Source organism: Zootoca vivipara, chromosome 6, assembly GCF_963506605.1.
Source record: "Zootoca vivipara chromosome 6, rZooViv1.1, whole genome shotgun sequence".
Classification (NCBI taxonomy): Eukaryota; Metazoa; Chordata; class Lepidosauria; order Squamata; family Lacertidae; genus Zootoca; species Zootoca vivipara.
The window spans coordinates 30,545,477-30,561,710 of record NC_083281.1 but is presented as its reverse complement, the minus strand read 5'-3'; the positions used below and the strand labels follow the sequence as shown (position 1 = coordinate 30,561,710).

At 47.3% G+C, this 16,234-nt stretch overlaps 1 protein-coding gene across 1 annotated transcript; it reads left to right on the top strand.

Moving 5' to 3' along the window:
• Positions 1-4,432: 4,432 nt before the first annotated feature.
• Positions 4,433-9,296, top strand: EDN2 (endothelin 2). Its single transcript, XM_035121096.2, has 3 exons — positions 4,433-4,589; positions 6,230-6,374; positions 8,797-9,296. Exons 1-3 carry the CDS (start codon positions 4,526-4,528, stop codon positions 8,918-8,920), a joined length of 333 nt encoding a protein of 110 aa, XP_034976987.2. The 5' UTR covers positions 4,433-4,525; the 3' UTR covers positions 8,921-9,296.
• Positions 9,297-16,234: the final 6,938 nt, after the last annotated feature.

Genomic DNA, 16,234 nt, shown 5'->3' with positions numbered 1-16,234 from the left:
TAAGCAAAGCAAGCATTTATGGGTGCCTCCACATGGTCAGCATTTTGTGGGAGGGATTCTAGCACATACTGGACTTTTTTGTGTGCATGTTTAAAGTGGACTAAAAGCTCTCTGTCGTCCTGGGGCAACAAATCCACTTTTAAACACACACACACACCCCTCTTGTGTGTTTTGCAGGTTGAATATTGATGGGAAAATGCATTCAAAACTGTGGGATGGGATGGATGAAGAGCTAATGGCAGACCTTCCAAGTGTCCCTATTTTCCAGGGACAGTCCCGGATTTACAGAAGCCATCCCAGTTTCTGATTTGATCCCGGGATGTCCTGCTTCTCCTTAGGACGTCCCTATTTTCACCGGAGAAATGTTGGAGGGTATGGAATCATGCTACCCCCTGAGCCAAGGAGATAAGTAACTATTCAACCTTTGGAAGACATCTGAAGGCAGCCCTGTACAGGGAAGTCCCCCCCCCCCGTTCAATGTTTTATTATGGTGATGAAATAGGACATCCCAAATTTTTTTTCCATCAGGGAAATGTTGGAGGGTATGTAATGGGAAGGTAAATGAAGACTCCACAAGCAAATCAGAATGAATACAGGTTGAATGCTCATTGTTGTACAACCAGCCACTGAAATAAATCAGAACGAATGTGTGATAAAGGACTGATTTAATCTATAAGCTTTCTACAAGCAGATGAGGATCAGAAAATAACATAATAATATATGAAGAGCCTGCTGGATCAGGCCAATGGCCCGTCAAGTCCAGCATCCTTTTTTTCCACAGTGACCACAACCAGGTGCCTTTGGGAAACTGACAAGCAGGCACAAGAACCTTCTCCCTTCCTATGGTTTACAGCTGTTGTAGAGTTCCAGGTGCTTCCCATATTTATCCCAACAAAGCATTCAAGGTAGAACATGTAGGTTGCTCTCTTCTCGGTTGGAGAGACATCATAGTGCAGTGGTTAGAGCAGGGGTGACCAAACTGCCACCCTTCAACTCCCACCAGCCCCAGCCAACATAGCCAATGGTCAGGGATGATGGGAGTGGAAGTTCAACAACATCTGGTGGGTATGAAAATAGGGGAATGAAAGTGAGTCCACATACGTTTATGTTCATAAATGGAGAGCTTCAAACTCAAGCGACTCTTCAGATGTGTAGAGTTGCCACACCTCCAGGTCTGACCTGACCTAGGCTTGACTGCCCCCCCCTTCAGGTGGCAGGTGGAGGGCTTGAATCCCCAGGCAAATTATGCAATGGACACAGATTAAAAGCTGTGTGTGTGTGGGTGTGTGGGTGTGTGGGTGTGTGGGTGTGTGGAGGGGGGAGAGAGAGAGAGAGAGAGAGAGAGAGAGAGAGAGAGAGAGAGAGAGAGAGAGAGAGAGAGAGAGAGAGAGAGAGAGAGAGAGAGAGAGAGATGTGACTCCTTGAATGATGAAACTTTGATGAAACTTTGTGTGAGTTGTATCCTGTGCATATCAGAAAAAGCATATCAGAAAGCCAGTGTGGTGGTCAAAGTGTCAGATTAGGGTCAAGAAGAACTTGCTTTTGATCTCTGCTTAACTGTGAAGCTCATTGGATGAACTTGGGCCAATCACTACCTCTCAGTTCACCCTACCTTGCAAGGTTGTTTTTGAAGGTTGAAATGACAGGGGGATGGAAAAGACTCATCTTGAGTTGCTTGGAGCAAATGTGGGATAAAAAAAAAGCACTGGATGAAATCATAGTAGGTATTCAGTGAAGTTATACTCAGCATAGGCCCACTGGAATTAATGAACTTATGTTAGGGCTGTTACATTCAGTGGACAGCCATTCACCAGCCTTTCTGGAATCTTGCCCAGCCCTACCTGGAGATGCTGGGGATTGAACCCAGGAGCTCTACCTCTCAGCTACAGCCCTTCATGTGGGTATGTAGTGCTGCTGTGCCACCCTTCTCTCATGAGGTATGCCCCCCTCCTTGCTATTTACCATATGGGAGGGCAGATCACATCTGAAACATAGAGGGAGGGCTGGAGCTCAGTGTTTGAGCATTGCTTTGCATGCAGATCCAATCCTTGGCATCTCCAGGTTGGTGAAGGCCTCAGTCTGCAATCCTGGGCAGCTGCTGCCAGTCAGTGTAGCCAATATGGAGCTAGATGGACCGGTGGTCTGGCTCTGTATAAAGCAGCTCCCTTCATTCCTGTGATTCACTTCTGGGTTTGTGCCAAAAAGGTGGACCAGTGGCTTGGGAGCCTCTTCCATGGATATGCCTTTAGAATGCAGACATTCCCTAAACCACAGGAGTGATAATCTCTTGTTTTCCCCACAGTCGCCATTAAAAAAAAGCTTTGCGGAGAGCTTGAGCCATAAGCATGACTACACCTCGCACACATTCGCATGGGGAAAACTGGAGATCCCACCCTCCTACCGGGGCACACATAGGCATGTTCAGAGTGCATTCCTGGCAAAAATGACTCATAAGTCACTGCGGCTGGGTTGCATGCATTTGGCATTAAGGGAATCCAGGACATGGGATGAGCCTTTTTTAAAACAACAACACCCCCCCCCCCGCAACCTTAAAATGAAACCCAGAGGTGAAATTCAATGCAGGTAATGCAAAGATAAAAATCAGAGCTTGGAAGTTGAGGTGTCACCTGCCTTCATCCAGTTTTACCAGACCCCTGGCTGAATATAAATTGTGGGGCTTGGCAAGCAGTGTGACTCAAATCACAGAGAGCCGGGGTAGGGTAGTGATTAGCATGTCAGACTAGGTCCTGGGAGAGCAGGGTTCAAATCCCCACTCAGCCATGAAACTCACCAAGGTGACCTTGGGCCAGACACTGCCTCTCAGCCTAACCTACCTCACAGGGTGGTTGAGGGGATTAAATAGGGGTGTGAGGACAACCATGTATACACCATCAATAGGAGCCAACTCCTAGGGGCCAAGGTCCCTTTGCCTCCCCCCTCAATAAAATATTTGAGGGGGCTGCGCCAAAGTTGATGCACATTGCCATTCAAATGTTATCTTGTGATAGATTATGTGGAGTGGGGCTGACCTCTCCCCCTATATTTTATTCATGTTGGCACCCTTGACACCACCTTGAGCTCCTTGGAGAAGAAAGGTATAAATGCAATCATCATCATCATCATCATCATCAACAACAACAATTTATTTATACCCCGCCCATCTGGCTGGGTTTCCCCAGCCAATCTGGGCGGCTGCCAACAGAAAAATAAAATAAAATAATTAAAAGCCTCCCTAAACAGGGCTGCCTTCAGATGTCTTCTAAAAATCTGGTAGCTGTTTTTCTCTTTGACATCTGATGGGAGGGCGTTCCACAGGGCGGGCACCACCACCGAGAAGGCCCTCTGTCTGGTTCCCTGCAACTTGGCTTCTCGCAATGAGGGAACCGCCAGAAGGCCCTCGGTACTGGACCTCAGTGTCCGGGCAGAATGATGGGGGTGGAGACGCTCCTTCAGGTATACTGGACCGAGGCCATTTAGGGCTTTAAAGGTCAGCACCAACACTTTGAATTGTGCTCAGAAACGTACTGGGAGCCAATGTAGATCTTTCAAGACCGGTGTTATGTGGTCTCTCAATCAATATGAAGAGCCAATGTGGTCTCCAGCAAGTGATTTTGCACTAGAAATGATGTAAGTTTGTGTGTGCACCCACCATATCGTGACTTTAGGCAATTCACATCCATGGCACCATCTCAGCCACGGCTTGGCAGGGTCGGGTTCAGATACCCACCCCTTTAGAATCTCCCGTCCTCTCATTCTCATACGAGTGATCCCACAGGGGTGCTACGAGGCTTCATGCAGCAGGACAGTGACCAACTCTTGCTGCTCAAAGATAGAGCAGCGGTCCCTCAAAGGGCACCACAGTTCATTGGGAGGAAAGGCAGTAGCTCAGTGCTAGAACACCCACCAGGTTCAATCCCAGGTTTAATGGGAGGGCAGGGCAGTGGGGAACCCAACCTGAAATCTTGGGGGACTACTGCCGGACAGTGTCAGCAAAATTGAACTAGCTGGGTCTAACCTGCCACAAGGCAGGAGCGCGTGAAGCTGCTTTCTCTCTGACTCAGTCTTGTCAACACTGACTGGCAGCGGCGCTCCAGGGTTTCAGGCAGCGTGGGAAGACGGAATTAGTACCCAGGACTTCCAGCGAGCCAAACAAACGCTCTGTCACCACTGCCTGTCAGATGTCCTTATTGAGGGCGCGCGCGTTACCTGCTCCAGCAGGGCAGCCGGAGACTTCTTTCCGCAGCAGGGACCGCGGTGGCTGCGTTTGCCTCGACTGCTTGGCTCGCTGCCCTGCAATGCTTTGCCAGCTGCGGAGGGAGCCCCCGTCCCTTGGCAAAGGGAAGGTTGGAGGGGGGGGGAGAGAGAGAAGGCAGGAGGCGTGCCCGCGTGCTTGTTGTGTGACGCGCCAGGCACCGGAGCTATAAAGCACCTGCAGCGGAGCCCGGGAAGCTTCAGAAGAGCCTCTTTGCAGCTCCGCCGAGGGAGAGCTCAGCTTTCTGCCCATTAAAGGATTAAGTTCGCCACAATGGTAAACAATCCCTCCTGTTTCTTTTCCCTTGCAATCACCCTTTGCGTCCTGCTGGAAGAAGGTGAGAGAATCAACAGGATATTTTTTTTTTCCTTCTCCCTCTTTTTTTACTGTTCTGATGTTGTTTTACTTTTTGCATTGGTTTTAAAAATCGGCATCCCCTGCGCTCTTTGCAAACGAAGCTAGCTTCAGCGGGGAGAGCCATCTGATTTGCATGGGGGGCAGAAGGTCCCAGGTTCTATACCCGGCATCTCCAGAGTGGGGGCTGGGTAAAGCTCCCTCCTTGCCTTAAAGTCAGGAGAGGTGCTGCTGCCGGTCAGTGGAGGCACTATTGAGCTGGATGGACCGATGTTCTGAACCGCTATGATGCAGGATCATATATTGTAGCTCCACGGGGCATCTGCCTGTAGCTCAGTGGCAGAGCCTCTGCTTTGCATGCAGAAGGTCCCAGGCTCAGTCCGCAGCATCTCCAGGTGAGACCCCTGTCTGAAACCCTGGGGACCTGCTGCCAATCAGAATAGGTGATACTGACCTGGATGGATGTGTAGTCTGACTCTCTCTAGGGCAACTTCCCCATGGATTGTGGCCCAGTAAGTTCTGCTCAAAGTAGACCCATTAGTGAACCTAAGTTACTCATGCCTATTAACTTCGATGCCTATTTATTCTGAGTAGGACTAGCATTGGCTGCAACCCCGCCCCCAGATTTCCCTTTTAGCAGTCCGCCCTCTCGATCTCTGACAGCGGCTCCTGCTCCGTCTCCGTTGCTCTTGCAACTTCCCGAGCAAATTGGCTTGGAGAGTAAGAGGCAGCGAAGTTCACCCGTCCCGCCTTGCAGGGATGGATGGTTGCATTGCCGCTGCTGCTGTGACATGCCAGCAGCTGCCAGCAGCGAGCCAGAGCCAAGCAGCTCCCTTAGGACTTTGCCAAGAGCGGTGGCGAAATCGTAACAAACTCCTCCCCCTTTTCTTGGAAAGAGTTTTTTGCTCTCATTTTCTCTCTTTGTGTGCATTCCCCTCCTCCCATGCTTCCCAAAAATAACGAAAGAGAGGGGGATTGCTCTGCGCATTTGGGAGAATGTAAAAATCGATCCTTGGCACGCCAATAATTTGCACACATGTTCTGTGGTTTGCAAAGGAGCCAGGACAATGATGGTGGTGATATTATTATTATTATTATTATTATTATTATTATTATTATTATTATTATTATTATTATTATTATTTAATGCAGACAAAAATAATACTTATGTATTCTTTAAATACTTTCCTGCATTGCAGGGGGTTAGACTAGATGACCATTGGGACCCTTCCAAGTCTGCGAGTCTATGCTCACCTTAAGTCATGTGCTGTAGGCATATGCTGGGCAATAGCTACTGTTGGTGCTGTTGATTGTTTGTCAATGTACTTGCTTCCAGTATGCTCTCAGTGTGGATCTCCACCACAGTTTTCACCTGGCTCCGGTTTCCTTCTCACTGAGCTCTTCAGATTCGCAGTGTTGTCAGCAGCAGCAAAACACTTTTTCAATCCCCGCAGCCCTAATCTGTAAGGCCTTGGCAGCTATTAAAGGGCTAAAATAGAAATGCTCCTTTCAACTAGGTGGCAGGCTAATTGCTCTGTTTACATACCATGCTGCATTCCTGGTGCTTCCAGTCTGGAGAGCTCAAGGACTGATCCCTCTGCCTGTCATTTTCTCCTCTGGCAGGCCTGGGCCTCCCTCCGGCAGAGCCTCACCTGGCAGCGGGCAGCGGCAGGCACCTGAGGACCAAGCGCTGCTCCTGCCTCAACTGGATGGACAAAGAGTGCATTTACTTCTGTCACCTTGATATTATCTGGATCAACACGCCAGGGTGAGTGGGGGACTGGACGGGACTGCGGCACAGAGGGAAGATTGCTGGGTCTGAGCTGGCAGCACAATTAGGTCCATCGGGACATAGGAAGCTGCCTTAACTCTGACTTGGGCCCCTGGTCCATCTAGCTCAGTTTGTCTGCACTAACTGGCAGCAGCTCTCTGGGGTTTCATGCAAGGAATCTTTCCCAGTCTCTCCAAAAGATGCTAGGGATCGATCCTGGCACCTTCTGCATGCAAAGCAGATGGGCTACCCTTTTAGACACTGGACAATGGTCTTATGGCTTCTCTCCACTCCTCTCATTTTAAGTTGGTCATACGTCCCATGCTTCCAAGTCCTAGGGACATGGGTGGTGTTGTGGTATAAACCACTGAGCCTCTTGGGCTTGCTGATCGGAAGGTTGGCGGTTCGAATCCCTGCAATGGAGTGAGCTCCCACTGCTCTGTCCCAGCTCCTGCCAACCTAGCATTTTGAAAGCACGCCAGTGCGAATAGATAAATCGATTCTGCTTTGGCAGGAAGGTAAACGATGTTTCCGTGCCCTCTGGTTTCTGCCATGGTGTTCCATTGCACCAGAAGCGGTTTAGTCCTGCTGGCCACATGACCCAGAAAGCTGCCTGTGGACAAACGCCGGCTCCCTCAGCCTGAAAGTGAGATGAGCGCCGCAATCCCACAGTTGCCTTTGACTGGACTTAACCATCCAGGGGTCCTTTACCATTTACCATTGCTTCCAAGTGTGCTAGGTCAATCCTGCTGCATCTTGGGGTCCTGGTTCTTAGACTTCAGTGTGGGGGGCCCTGGACTGCTGCCCTAATATCCTAGGCTAGAGCAGGACAAGTGACTGGCTCTCCAAGGTTTCAGGCAGGGGACATTTCCAGCCCTACCAGACGATGCTGGGAATTGAACCTGGGACCTTCCGCATGCACCCAAAAGCATGTGTTTTACCTCTGAGCCACCGTCCTTCTCTCGTGCAACAGCCACAAATATTTTACGTGGTGACTGCTCCCCAGTTGGTGTTTCTAAAGAGCTGAGGTGGGGTGGCCTTTCGATCTAGCGTTTGATTGGGAAGGAGACTTGCCCCTTGCATGATACAACAGAGATCTGGGCAGCATTCAAGCAATCTCTCTTGCAAGCAGCTTAAGATCCGAGCCAAAGAGACGACTGGCTCAGGTGTGGTTCTAATTATGCCTGCTAACGTGCGGTCTTGAGTAACGACTCACTCTGAAAAAGAGCATGCCATTCTCAAACGTGTTCGCGGAGGAAACATGACAAGCCTAACAGGAGGCTGTTCTCCCAGCTGTATTTAGATGGTGAAGAATGACAGAGCAACCCTATCTTTAAGCATCTTCTGCCTTTTGTTATAATTCGCAAGAGCTTTTTATATTGTTAAAAACACACCTCCGACGCACATTCTGCCTGTACGGAGCATGTGAACAAGCCTTGCTGTGCAGCTGGAACAGTGAGGCCTCTCTGCTAACATGGCACAGTGTCTAGAGCAGGCATCCCCAAACTGTGGCCCTCCAGATGTTTTGGCCCACAACTCCCATGATCCCTAGCTAACAGGACCAGTGGTCAGGGATGATGGGGATTGTAGCCCAAAACATCTGGAGGGCCGAAGTTTGGGGATGCCTGGTCTAGAGTGCCAGAGATCCGAGTTCAAATCCACCCCTTCCTAGGAAGCCCAACCTCCTTCAAAGGACTGTTGTGAGGAATGGGGATGGGTAAAGGGAGAAAAGTTAGAAGACTCTGAATGGAGCTTGCTTGGTGACCACAGGCAAGGCACCATCTCTTACTTTAATGGGTTGTTATGAAAATCAAATGTGTGCATGTGTGCATGTGTGGAAGGGGGGGGGCAAGAGAACAATGTATGCGCTCTTGCACTCCAAAGAGGAAAAGTAGGATATAAATATAAATATGGTGTGTAGAGGTTTGGGGTTGGATTACACTTTGATCCCATTAAAAATAATGGGATTTAAGTTATCCGCAATGAACTTTGTACATTTATTTCAATAGAAACCAAAGGCACCTGACTTAGGCTGCAAGCCTACATCCCCTTTACCTGGGAGTCAGTGCCATTGACCTCAGTGGAGCTTTCTTCTGAGTAGCCATGCCCATAGCACTGATAGCCATTGTTTGGTGAGGTCCCATTACACCTTCCTCCTTAATACTGGCAATCCCCAAATCTTGATATTGTTAGGCAAGGACCACAAGGGCATCAACCCACTTGCAGCCCACTGCTTGTCTGCGGAAATAAAGGCTGAAAGAGTGAGAATGGGAGGGTGAGATGACATGGCTTTTCTCACATGGCAACTGCAAACGAGACTTGTTATTGTCAAGTTTGCTTGGCTTCCAGCCAGGCCCGCACCATAAACCTTCCTTTCTGATAAAGGATAGAAGTTAACAATTTGTTTTTTCCTGATCAGCCACTCCACACCCTACGGTCTGGGTAATACACAAAGGCGTCGGAAGAGATCACTCAGCAGGTGCGAGTGCTCGCATTCAAAGGACAGTGTCTGTGCGACCTTCTGCCGTGGCAAGCCTTGGTGAGTGTTCAGATGTCTCCCTATCCTTAGACCTGCCTTTCTCAACTCAGGGTCCTCCATATGTTCTTATCTCTAACACCCATGGCCAGGCATCCCCAAACTGTGGCCCTCCAGATGTTTTGGCCTACAACTCCCATGATCCCTAGCTAACAGGACCAGTGGTCGGGGAAGATGGGGATTGTAGTCCAAAACATCTGGAGGGCCGAAGTTTGGGGATGCCTGCCCATGGCTAATGATCAAGGATAATGGGGATCTCAGCTCCATGATGTTTGGGTTTGAATGTAATGCTAAACTATGGTTAACCTAAGCCCATGTTTATAAAGCAACTACTAACCTTAGTTAATGCACATCTGTTAACCATAGATCTGCCAATTTTGCTTCTCTTTTTTTCCAGTTGTAGATTAGGTTCCCAATACTTCTGCAGTGATTATATATATATATATATACTCATGAAGATTCACCAGCAGATTTCTCCTAATAAACACATTTATTGGGCAAAATTACACAGATAAAATGTGTTTATTAGGAGAAATGTGCTGGTGAATTGTCATGAGTTTTTTTTTTAAAAAAATGGCAAGGCAATTTCCCCTCATATAATGCCTTTTTGTATGCTGTTTTCACCAGTCTATGCATTTTTATGCATACCTTGTACACATTACCTTTCTGGAAAACTTCACTGCAAAATTCAGAAAAGTGCAAATTTCAAAAGATGACCATTTTTTATTTGGTTCACATACTGTTTCAGAAAGTGTTGAATCAGTTACCTTCACCTTTAAAAGTGAACTGAATCAACTTTCACTCCATTTCTATCCTTAGTTAATAATCCATAGTTATATCACAGGGCTGAGTTCATCCAATTAGCTTACCAGGGATAGCAACTTGAATAAAATATGGGGGGTAGGCCCCTCCCCACATAATTGATCACATGACATGGTGCATGCATGCCATTTGAATGAGAATACCCATCAACTTTAGGGGTCCCAGCCCCCTCAAATATTTTATTGAGGGCCCCGAAGACCCCTTGGCCCCTAGGAGTTGGCTCCTATGAGTGTTACAAACCATTATTTAGTTAACCATAGTTAAAGCATGGCTTAGTTTTACTGGAGAGCTACAGGTTCACTGCCAAGGGCTGAGCTCAGTATTGAACATGCAAAAGATTATGAATTGTCTGAAAAGAGGCCTGTGTGTCTGTTCACAAACAAGCCCCAGAGAGAGGGAGTGAGCACGTGTGTTAGTTTGCAGAGGAGAGTTGGACTGCAACTTTTTGTCTTCATGTTGTGGGACTTGGAAGAGAGGTGATTAGGGCTTGCAAATTAGTCTCTTTAGCAACAGATCCAGCTCCCTCCTTTCCTCTCTCCTTGATCAGTAGCATAAGTGGAGGCTGTTGGATTGGGCCCATGGCCCAACTACTCTTTTCATCCTGTTCTCACCATGACCCCCCTGACCATTAGGTCCAGTCGTGACCGACTCTGGGGTTGTGCGCTCATCTCGCATTATTGGCCGAGGGAGCCGGCGTATAGCTTCCAGGTCATATGGCCAGCATGACTAAGCCGCTTCTGGCAAACCAGAGCAGCGCACGGAAACACCGTTTACCTTCCCGCTTGGAGCGGTACCTATTTATCTACTTGCACTTTGATGTGCTTTCGAACTGCTAGGTTGGCAGGAAGGCTAGGTTGGAGGCTGCTGGATTGGGCCCATGGCCCAACTACTCTTTTCATCCTGTTCTAACCATGGCCAGTCCCTAGCTAAACCAGCCCAGGTCTTCTCAGCCTTTAGAATGACCCTGCCTTCTTTCTTTTTATAAAAAGAAGCAACTGGCACAGAACTATCTTTTTAGACTTTGAACGCCTCGCTGTGCAACAGAGACACTCCTTCTTAGTCTATAAGCTGTAAATGGGATAGTTGCGTAACGTAAGGATGTGTTCAGGTCACAGAAAGGGAAAGCAGGGTCACCGTGTCTTTTAATTGTCTTCTTAGAAACCCTAGGAGTAATAAATCTGGCTGTAAATATTTCCAAGAACGGGTTAGTTGCCAAAATAACAAAGCAAAAACTAAACAGAAAATCTGTTTTTAACCCTAAACTGGTGCTCTCCTGCTGCCCCACCCTACCCCACCCCACCCTGTCAGGGAAGACGAGGTGAACAAAGATGAATATTAGGAATGAGGGAGGAGTAAAGTTGTATATCGGGAACAAGGGTGGGAGGAGACCTGCAGTGCCTCCTATTCACCAAGAGGCTGCTGTAGAGACGGCATGGGGGGCGGAGACACTGCCAAGGAGGTGGCAGATCCAGCCTCCAAAGAGGGTGTCACAACTGTTGCTGGCACTATGGCATTGGTAGTGGACAATGCATTCCTTGAAGGCCAGATCTGCTGTCTCTGTGAATCTTTTCACCTACAGGTGGTTGCCTCAAGGATGGCTGGGCCATCGCTGAACTTAAGAAATGCTGATATTGGGTGTTATCCAGCTAGGTTCTATTCAGAGTAGACCTATTGGAACTAATAGACCTAAGTTAGTCTTGCCCCATTACTTAGTGGGGATTTGAACCATGGTCTCTCAGGTGCTGGTTTCTAGTCACCTTGGCTCACCACTGGTCCACTCTGAATAGGATTAGCATGGTTTGCAGGGCACTGCCTTTTAAAAATAAAATAACTATCTGAACTCCTTTGAGCACTATCTCATAAGATATGCATCAACTTGTTTCAACCCCGCAGGGATTTCAGGAATCCACGGCTTACCACGAACACGGGGCTGCTGGTAAAACTTCTCTAGAGCCGTAGTGCGAAGCTCCGCAAGACAAACTTCTGAAAGTTCTCAGGTAAAGGTGCTATATAAATGCTCTCTCTCTCTCTCTCTCTCTCTCTCTCTCTCTCTCTCTCTCTCTCTCTCTCTCTCTCTCTCTCTCTCTCTCTCTCTCTCTCTCTCTCTCATATTTTGTGCTCACTCTGCTTCCAGAGATGCTTGGGGGCATCTATAAATGCATGACTTCAAAATGCATTGAAACAAATGTTCAACTGTTGTGCCTTCCCCTCACCTTTGAAGCCCCGAGGGAATTGTACTTTGGGAGATCAGATCAAACTATTATACGTATGGCCACAGACACACTAAAGCAGAGCACACAAAGAATAGAAGCATGAGCGTTAAAACACAATGCTTGTTTAAAATACAATATCAAAGGGTGACACATACACATATTTTAAATACTGTATTCCAAAAATGCAACACACAAATTACAACTGAAATGAAAGTATCGTCTTGCGAGACCTTTGTGCAGAAAGGAGAAACGTGGCCACTATTAGTTTATTTATACAGTATCAGCCAATAAATATTCCAGACACCATTCTGGGGTGCTTCCTCATAAAAGGGCAAAGTAGTCTGTTGCGTTCCTCTCTCTGAAAGTTACACTCTTTGCTACATATGTTTCCATAGGTGTTAAAACAAAACTGGGCAGAAACAGACCTAATTAAGGTTGCTCCTCTGCCTTTAGGAATGCCTCAGAACGCAGAATTTCCCCGGGAATGAGTGTTCCCATCACAGGGCTTCAGGGCTTTGCAATTTTTGCAGTTCTTTGCAAGCCTTAGAGCTGTGGTGTGGAGTCTACCACTCACATCATCCTTAACCACTGGGAGTGCTGGTTGGGGCTGATAGGAGTTGGCAGCGCAACAACATCAGGAGGGCCACTGGTTCCTTATCCCTGCCTTAAAGCTACAACAGGGGCTCTCTGGTCTGGGCCTGGCAAGTTCAAGGCCAGCTCCCCAAAGAGAATGCCAAGAGGCTATTGGATGAGGTGCTGACATTTTAATCTCTTCTGCTTTGTAGGGTACCTTGCTCTTTCAAATGCCTCATTCACCTGGAAGCAGCAGGACTCGCTGAGGAATTCCAAACTAGCAGCACTTAAACGAGGGGAGATCATATGGAAGACAAAGCAAGAAGGGGGGGCTTAAGGGTGCTCTTTGCCTTCACGACGCAGAGTCCTGCCGTTGCAAGGAAGCTCCTACTCTGTGGGAAGTTGAAAGATTGGAAGACCATTGGAAGAGATGGAAAGAAATCCATGGAAACAGCGGCTGGAGAAAGGGGCAAGGAACAGTGGAGGCACAGCCCCCTTGGTACATCAGAGGTGATCCTAAAGAGACAATAGCCTCTCCTTTCTAACTACACCTTGGGAAGGTCTATCCAGCTCGATGGGACAAGAGAGGAGATCTTCTTCCTGGATACCAACAGGAACTCATAGCAGATCTCAATGTAAAGAGCCAGCACTTTGGAGGAAGGCAAATGCAGTTATGGACTCCATCGCCACATGTGGATCCTACCAAACACCCCTACCTCAGAACCTTGCCTAGTCTGCTTCTCCTTTTCCCAACGTTTGACTTTAAACATAGTTTGGCTGGTTTTACCGACTGCTCCTTGTATTCCAGTTGTCATTGCCTGGCTCACATCTGCCTCTATTCTCCTGTGCGACAGGAAAAGGCGTGCATTGAATAGACATTCCTATTTCTGGTAATGAATTTGCTAAAAGTCTGTAATTGGTAACAACTCCCCCCAACCCCTAGTAAGTTAATTAAGTGTTGCCTAGTGACCATTGGGCCTGGTATGGTAGGTACCAGGGAAGACATCAGTAGGTGGAGGGGAGCCAACTAATTCTACTGTTGTCTCGATCTTCCTCCATGCTGAGTTTTTCAAGGGCAAAAGGGAGGCTGAGGAGCAAGCAGGCAGGCAGGGCCAGGGTCACTTTCTGGACTGGTTGGGCTTGGAGGCATCAAGACAGATTGGTGGAGCAGTGTTCCATTTGCCCTGATGGATCAGCCTGCTTTGCAGCGACTTAGTTCTACTCAGTTAATCTGAAATCTTGTTCTCAGTGAGTAACTTAAGCCTTGGTGAAGTTGATGGCTCAGAAAAGCGGGGGGCAGGGGGTAGGACCAGAAAAGGATCAGAAAAGCTGGGGTGGAGGCAGAAGTCCAAAAGCACATCTTCATTGCACATTTAAACCAATTTAGCCATCACCACCCCAATTAAGAAGCCCCAGGAATCATAGCTATGTGAGGTAACTGAGCCTTTGGTAGAGATCATTACCCATTTCACAGAACTACACACAAAGTTGCTCATGTTGAATCAGGCCATTATTTCATCCAACCCTCTGCCGTTGGTGAATGAAGGCTCTCCAAGGTCTCAGACAGATAGCCTTTAAGTGCTGCTGCTGCTTGAGATCCTTGAAGTGGAGAGGCCAGGCATTTGCAACGCATGCACTTCATTGCGGAGTTATTAGTTGCCTGTCCAATTCACTTGCACAGAGAAGAGAATTCTCGGACAACTTGTGTGTCTATGTGTGAGCTTCCCAGTTCCACTGCTGCTCTTTAAAGACCTTGCACACAACTCCACAAGCTTAAGCAACATGCCCTGCATTATCAAGTTCCACACTGCAAATGCTGAAATGGTTAAAATGACAAAACTTGACTTTTGAAAAGCCTCTTGGCTGTAGGCATGAAACTGATCATTAGTTTTAACCTGCCTGTCAATTTCACATGGTCTTCTCTGGGCTGCTTGAAGAGGTGGCTCAAATTGTGCTCAGGTAGCACTAAACACTCCAAATATTTTCAGGAGCTTCCTTGTTTATAGTTCAGGGATGCTTGTTCATTTCAGGGGATGTGGCCCTCCAAATGCTATTGGAGTCCAACTCACAGCAGCCGCTGGGAGTTAATGGTTAGGGGTGATGGGATTTGGAGTCCCAGCAACATCCAGAGAGCCACCTGATTTTAGGTGTTAAAAATATTTTAACTTGCCTTTCCTTAAAAATAGTGGGCTTGTAATACGACAAATAGCAGTAAAATACAGTAACAATAAAACGCTAGCAAAATACAAGTAACAATAACAGATCACTGAGAGAAGTAACAGCAGATCAAGCCAATATTTCAGGGAGTTGACTTGGCAGATCAAATGCCATCTGTAAAAGAGAGTTCTTCATGCATTGGCAGAAGGCCCTCAAAGAGGATGAATGTTGCTCAGACACTCCTCAGATATCTAGCCTACTCAGTGGAGTTTCAGTGAACTTTGTACACAATGATATGGGAACAGTGAATGGAGAACTCCATGGAAACTGAGAATCAAGATCCATACACCCCTAACCAAAGGCTCTCTTTAGCCAAAGTCCCTGAGGGTTCTTCTTTGGAGCTGTGATGGTTTAAACTGGTTTAAATGTGCCATACAGATGTGCCCATAGTGAGGGCCAGTTACTCAGCCAGATTGGTGCACTGTAGAACTTGGGTTGAGGGGTTCTACAACAGAGGTCAATTTCATGTGCAAAAGTGGTCATAGCATTGCTTGGCTACATGACCAATTTACTGCTCAGGCCATCTTTACTCTGTCGCTGCTCATCTCGCAACCTTTGCAGTGGCACTGTAAATGGCAGTGGTGGTGGTGGGTTGAATTATAAGGCAGACGCACAACCATCTTGGTTGTGGCGTTTATGTCCTACGATATCCTATGGATATATTATGGGTGGGTTAGAATGCTTCTGACAAGATTACTTTTAGCATAGCGTCCTTAGAGGGGGCCCCTATAAACACTGCATGGTCACTTGATTTGGCAGTTCAGTTCAAATGAGGATAATATCACTGGTAGCTTGGGGGACACATGGTAAGGCAACTGTTACCGTGCTCTCAAAACTGTTTGGAAATCTGAAGATGCAGAGATTTTATTAGAGGTAACTTCTTTTGTATTCAGTGAAACAACTGGCTTCCTTATAGTTACGTCATGTGCGGAGCCTGTGGTCCTCCAGATGTTGGTGGATTACAGTTCCTATCATCCCTGACGAGGGGGCACATTGGCTGGTGTCAATGAGACTTAGAGTCCAGCAACATCTTGAGGGCCGCTGGTTCTCCACCTCTGAGTTAGAGCTGTCATATCCTGGGCTTTTAAGAAACCTCCAGTTTGAATTCATCCCAAGTTTTTTGAAGTACAGAAAATGCAATGTCAGAAAGAAACGGGTTTAGGCAAGAGAAGGAAAAGTCTTTTCTGCCAGCTTTCTGAATGAGACATGTTCAGGGAAACTATAGAGTAGATAGGAACTATACCACTTTAGACTCTGGACTGCGGCTTCCTGTCAAAAATAATTAAATCCTGCATATGGAGAAGTAGCACATCTGAGCTAAGTTACTTTGTCCCTGATGTGCTAGCTTTCTGCATGGGGGACTTAAAAAAAAAGTAACCCTGTAATATAATAAGAAAATGATTCAGTCTTAAAACTATCACATAATCTCCTGCCCTGCAAAACAATCAAATAAATGCATAGTTCTTCTCTTAGCCTGTCTAATGGACCAGGATTCG

What these genes read in the sequence shown, in the direction of transcription:
- EDN2 (XM_035121096.2), top strand. Translation starts at nt 4,526, where the DNA reads ATGGTAAACAATCCCTCCTGTTTCTTTTCCCTTGCAATCACCCTTTGC. An exon ending in TTGCGTCCTGCTGGAAGAAG is followed by an intron (nt 4,590 to 6,229) that starts GTGAGAGAATCA and finishes CTCCTCTGGCAG; the next exon opens with GCCTGGGCCTCCCTCCGGCA. An exon ending in ATCTGGATCAACACGCCAGG is followed by an intron (nt 6,375 to 8,796) that starts GTGAGTGGGGGA and finishes TTTCCTGATCAG; the next exon opens with CCACTCCACACCCTACGGTC.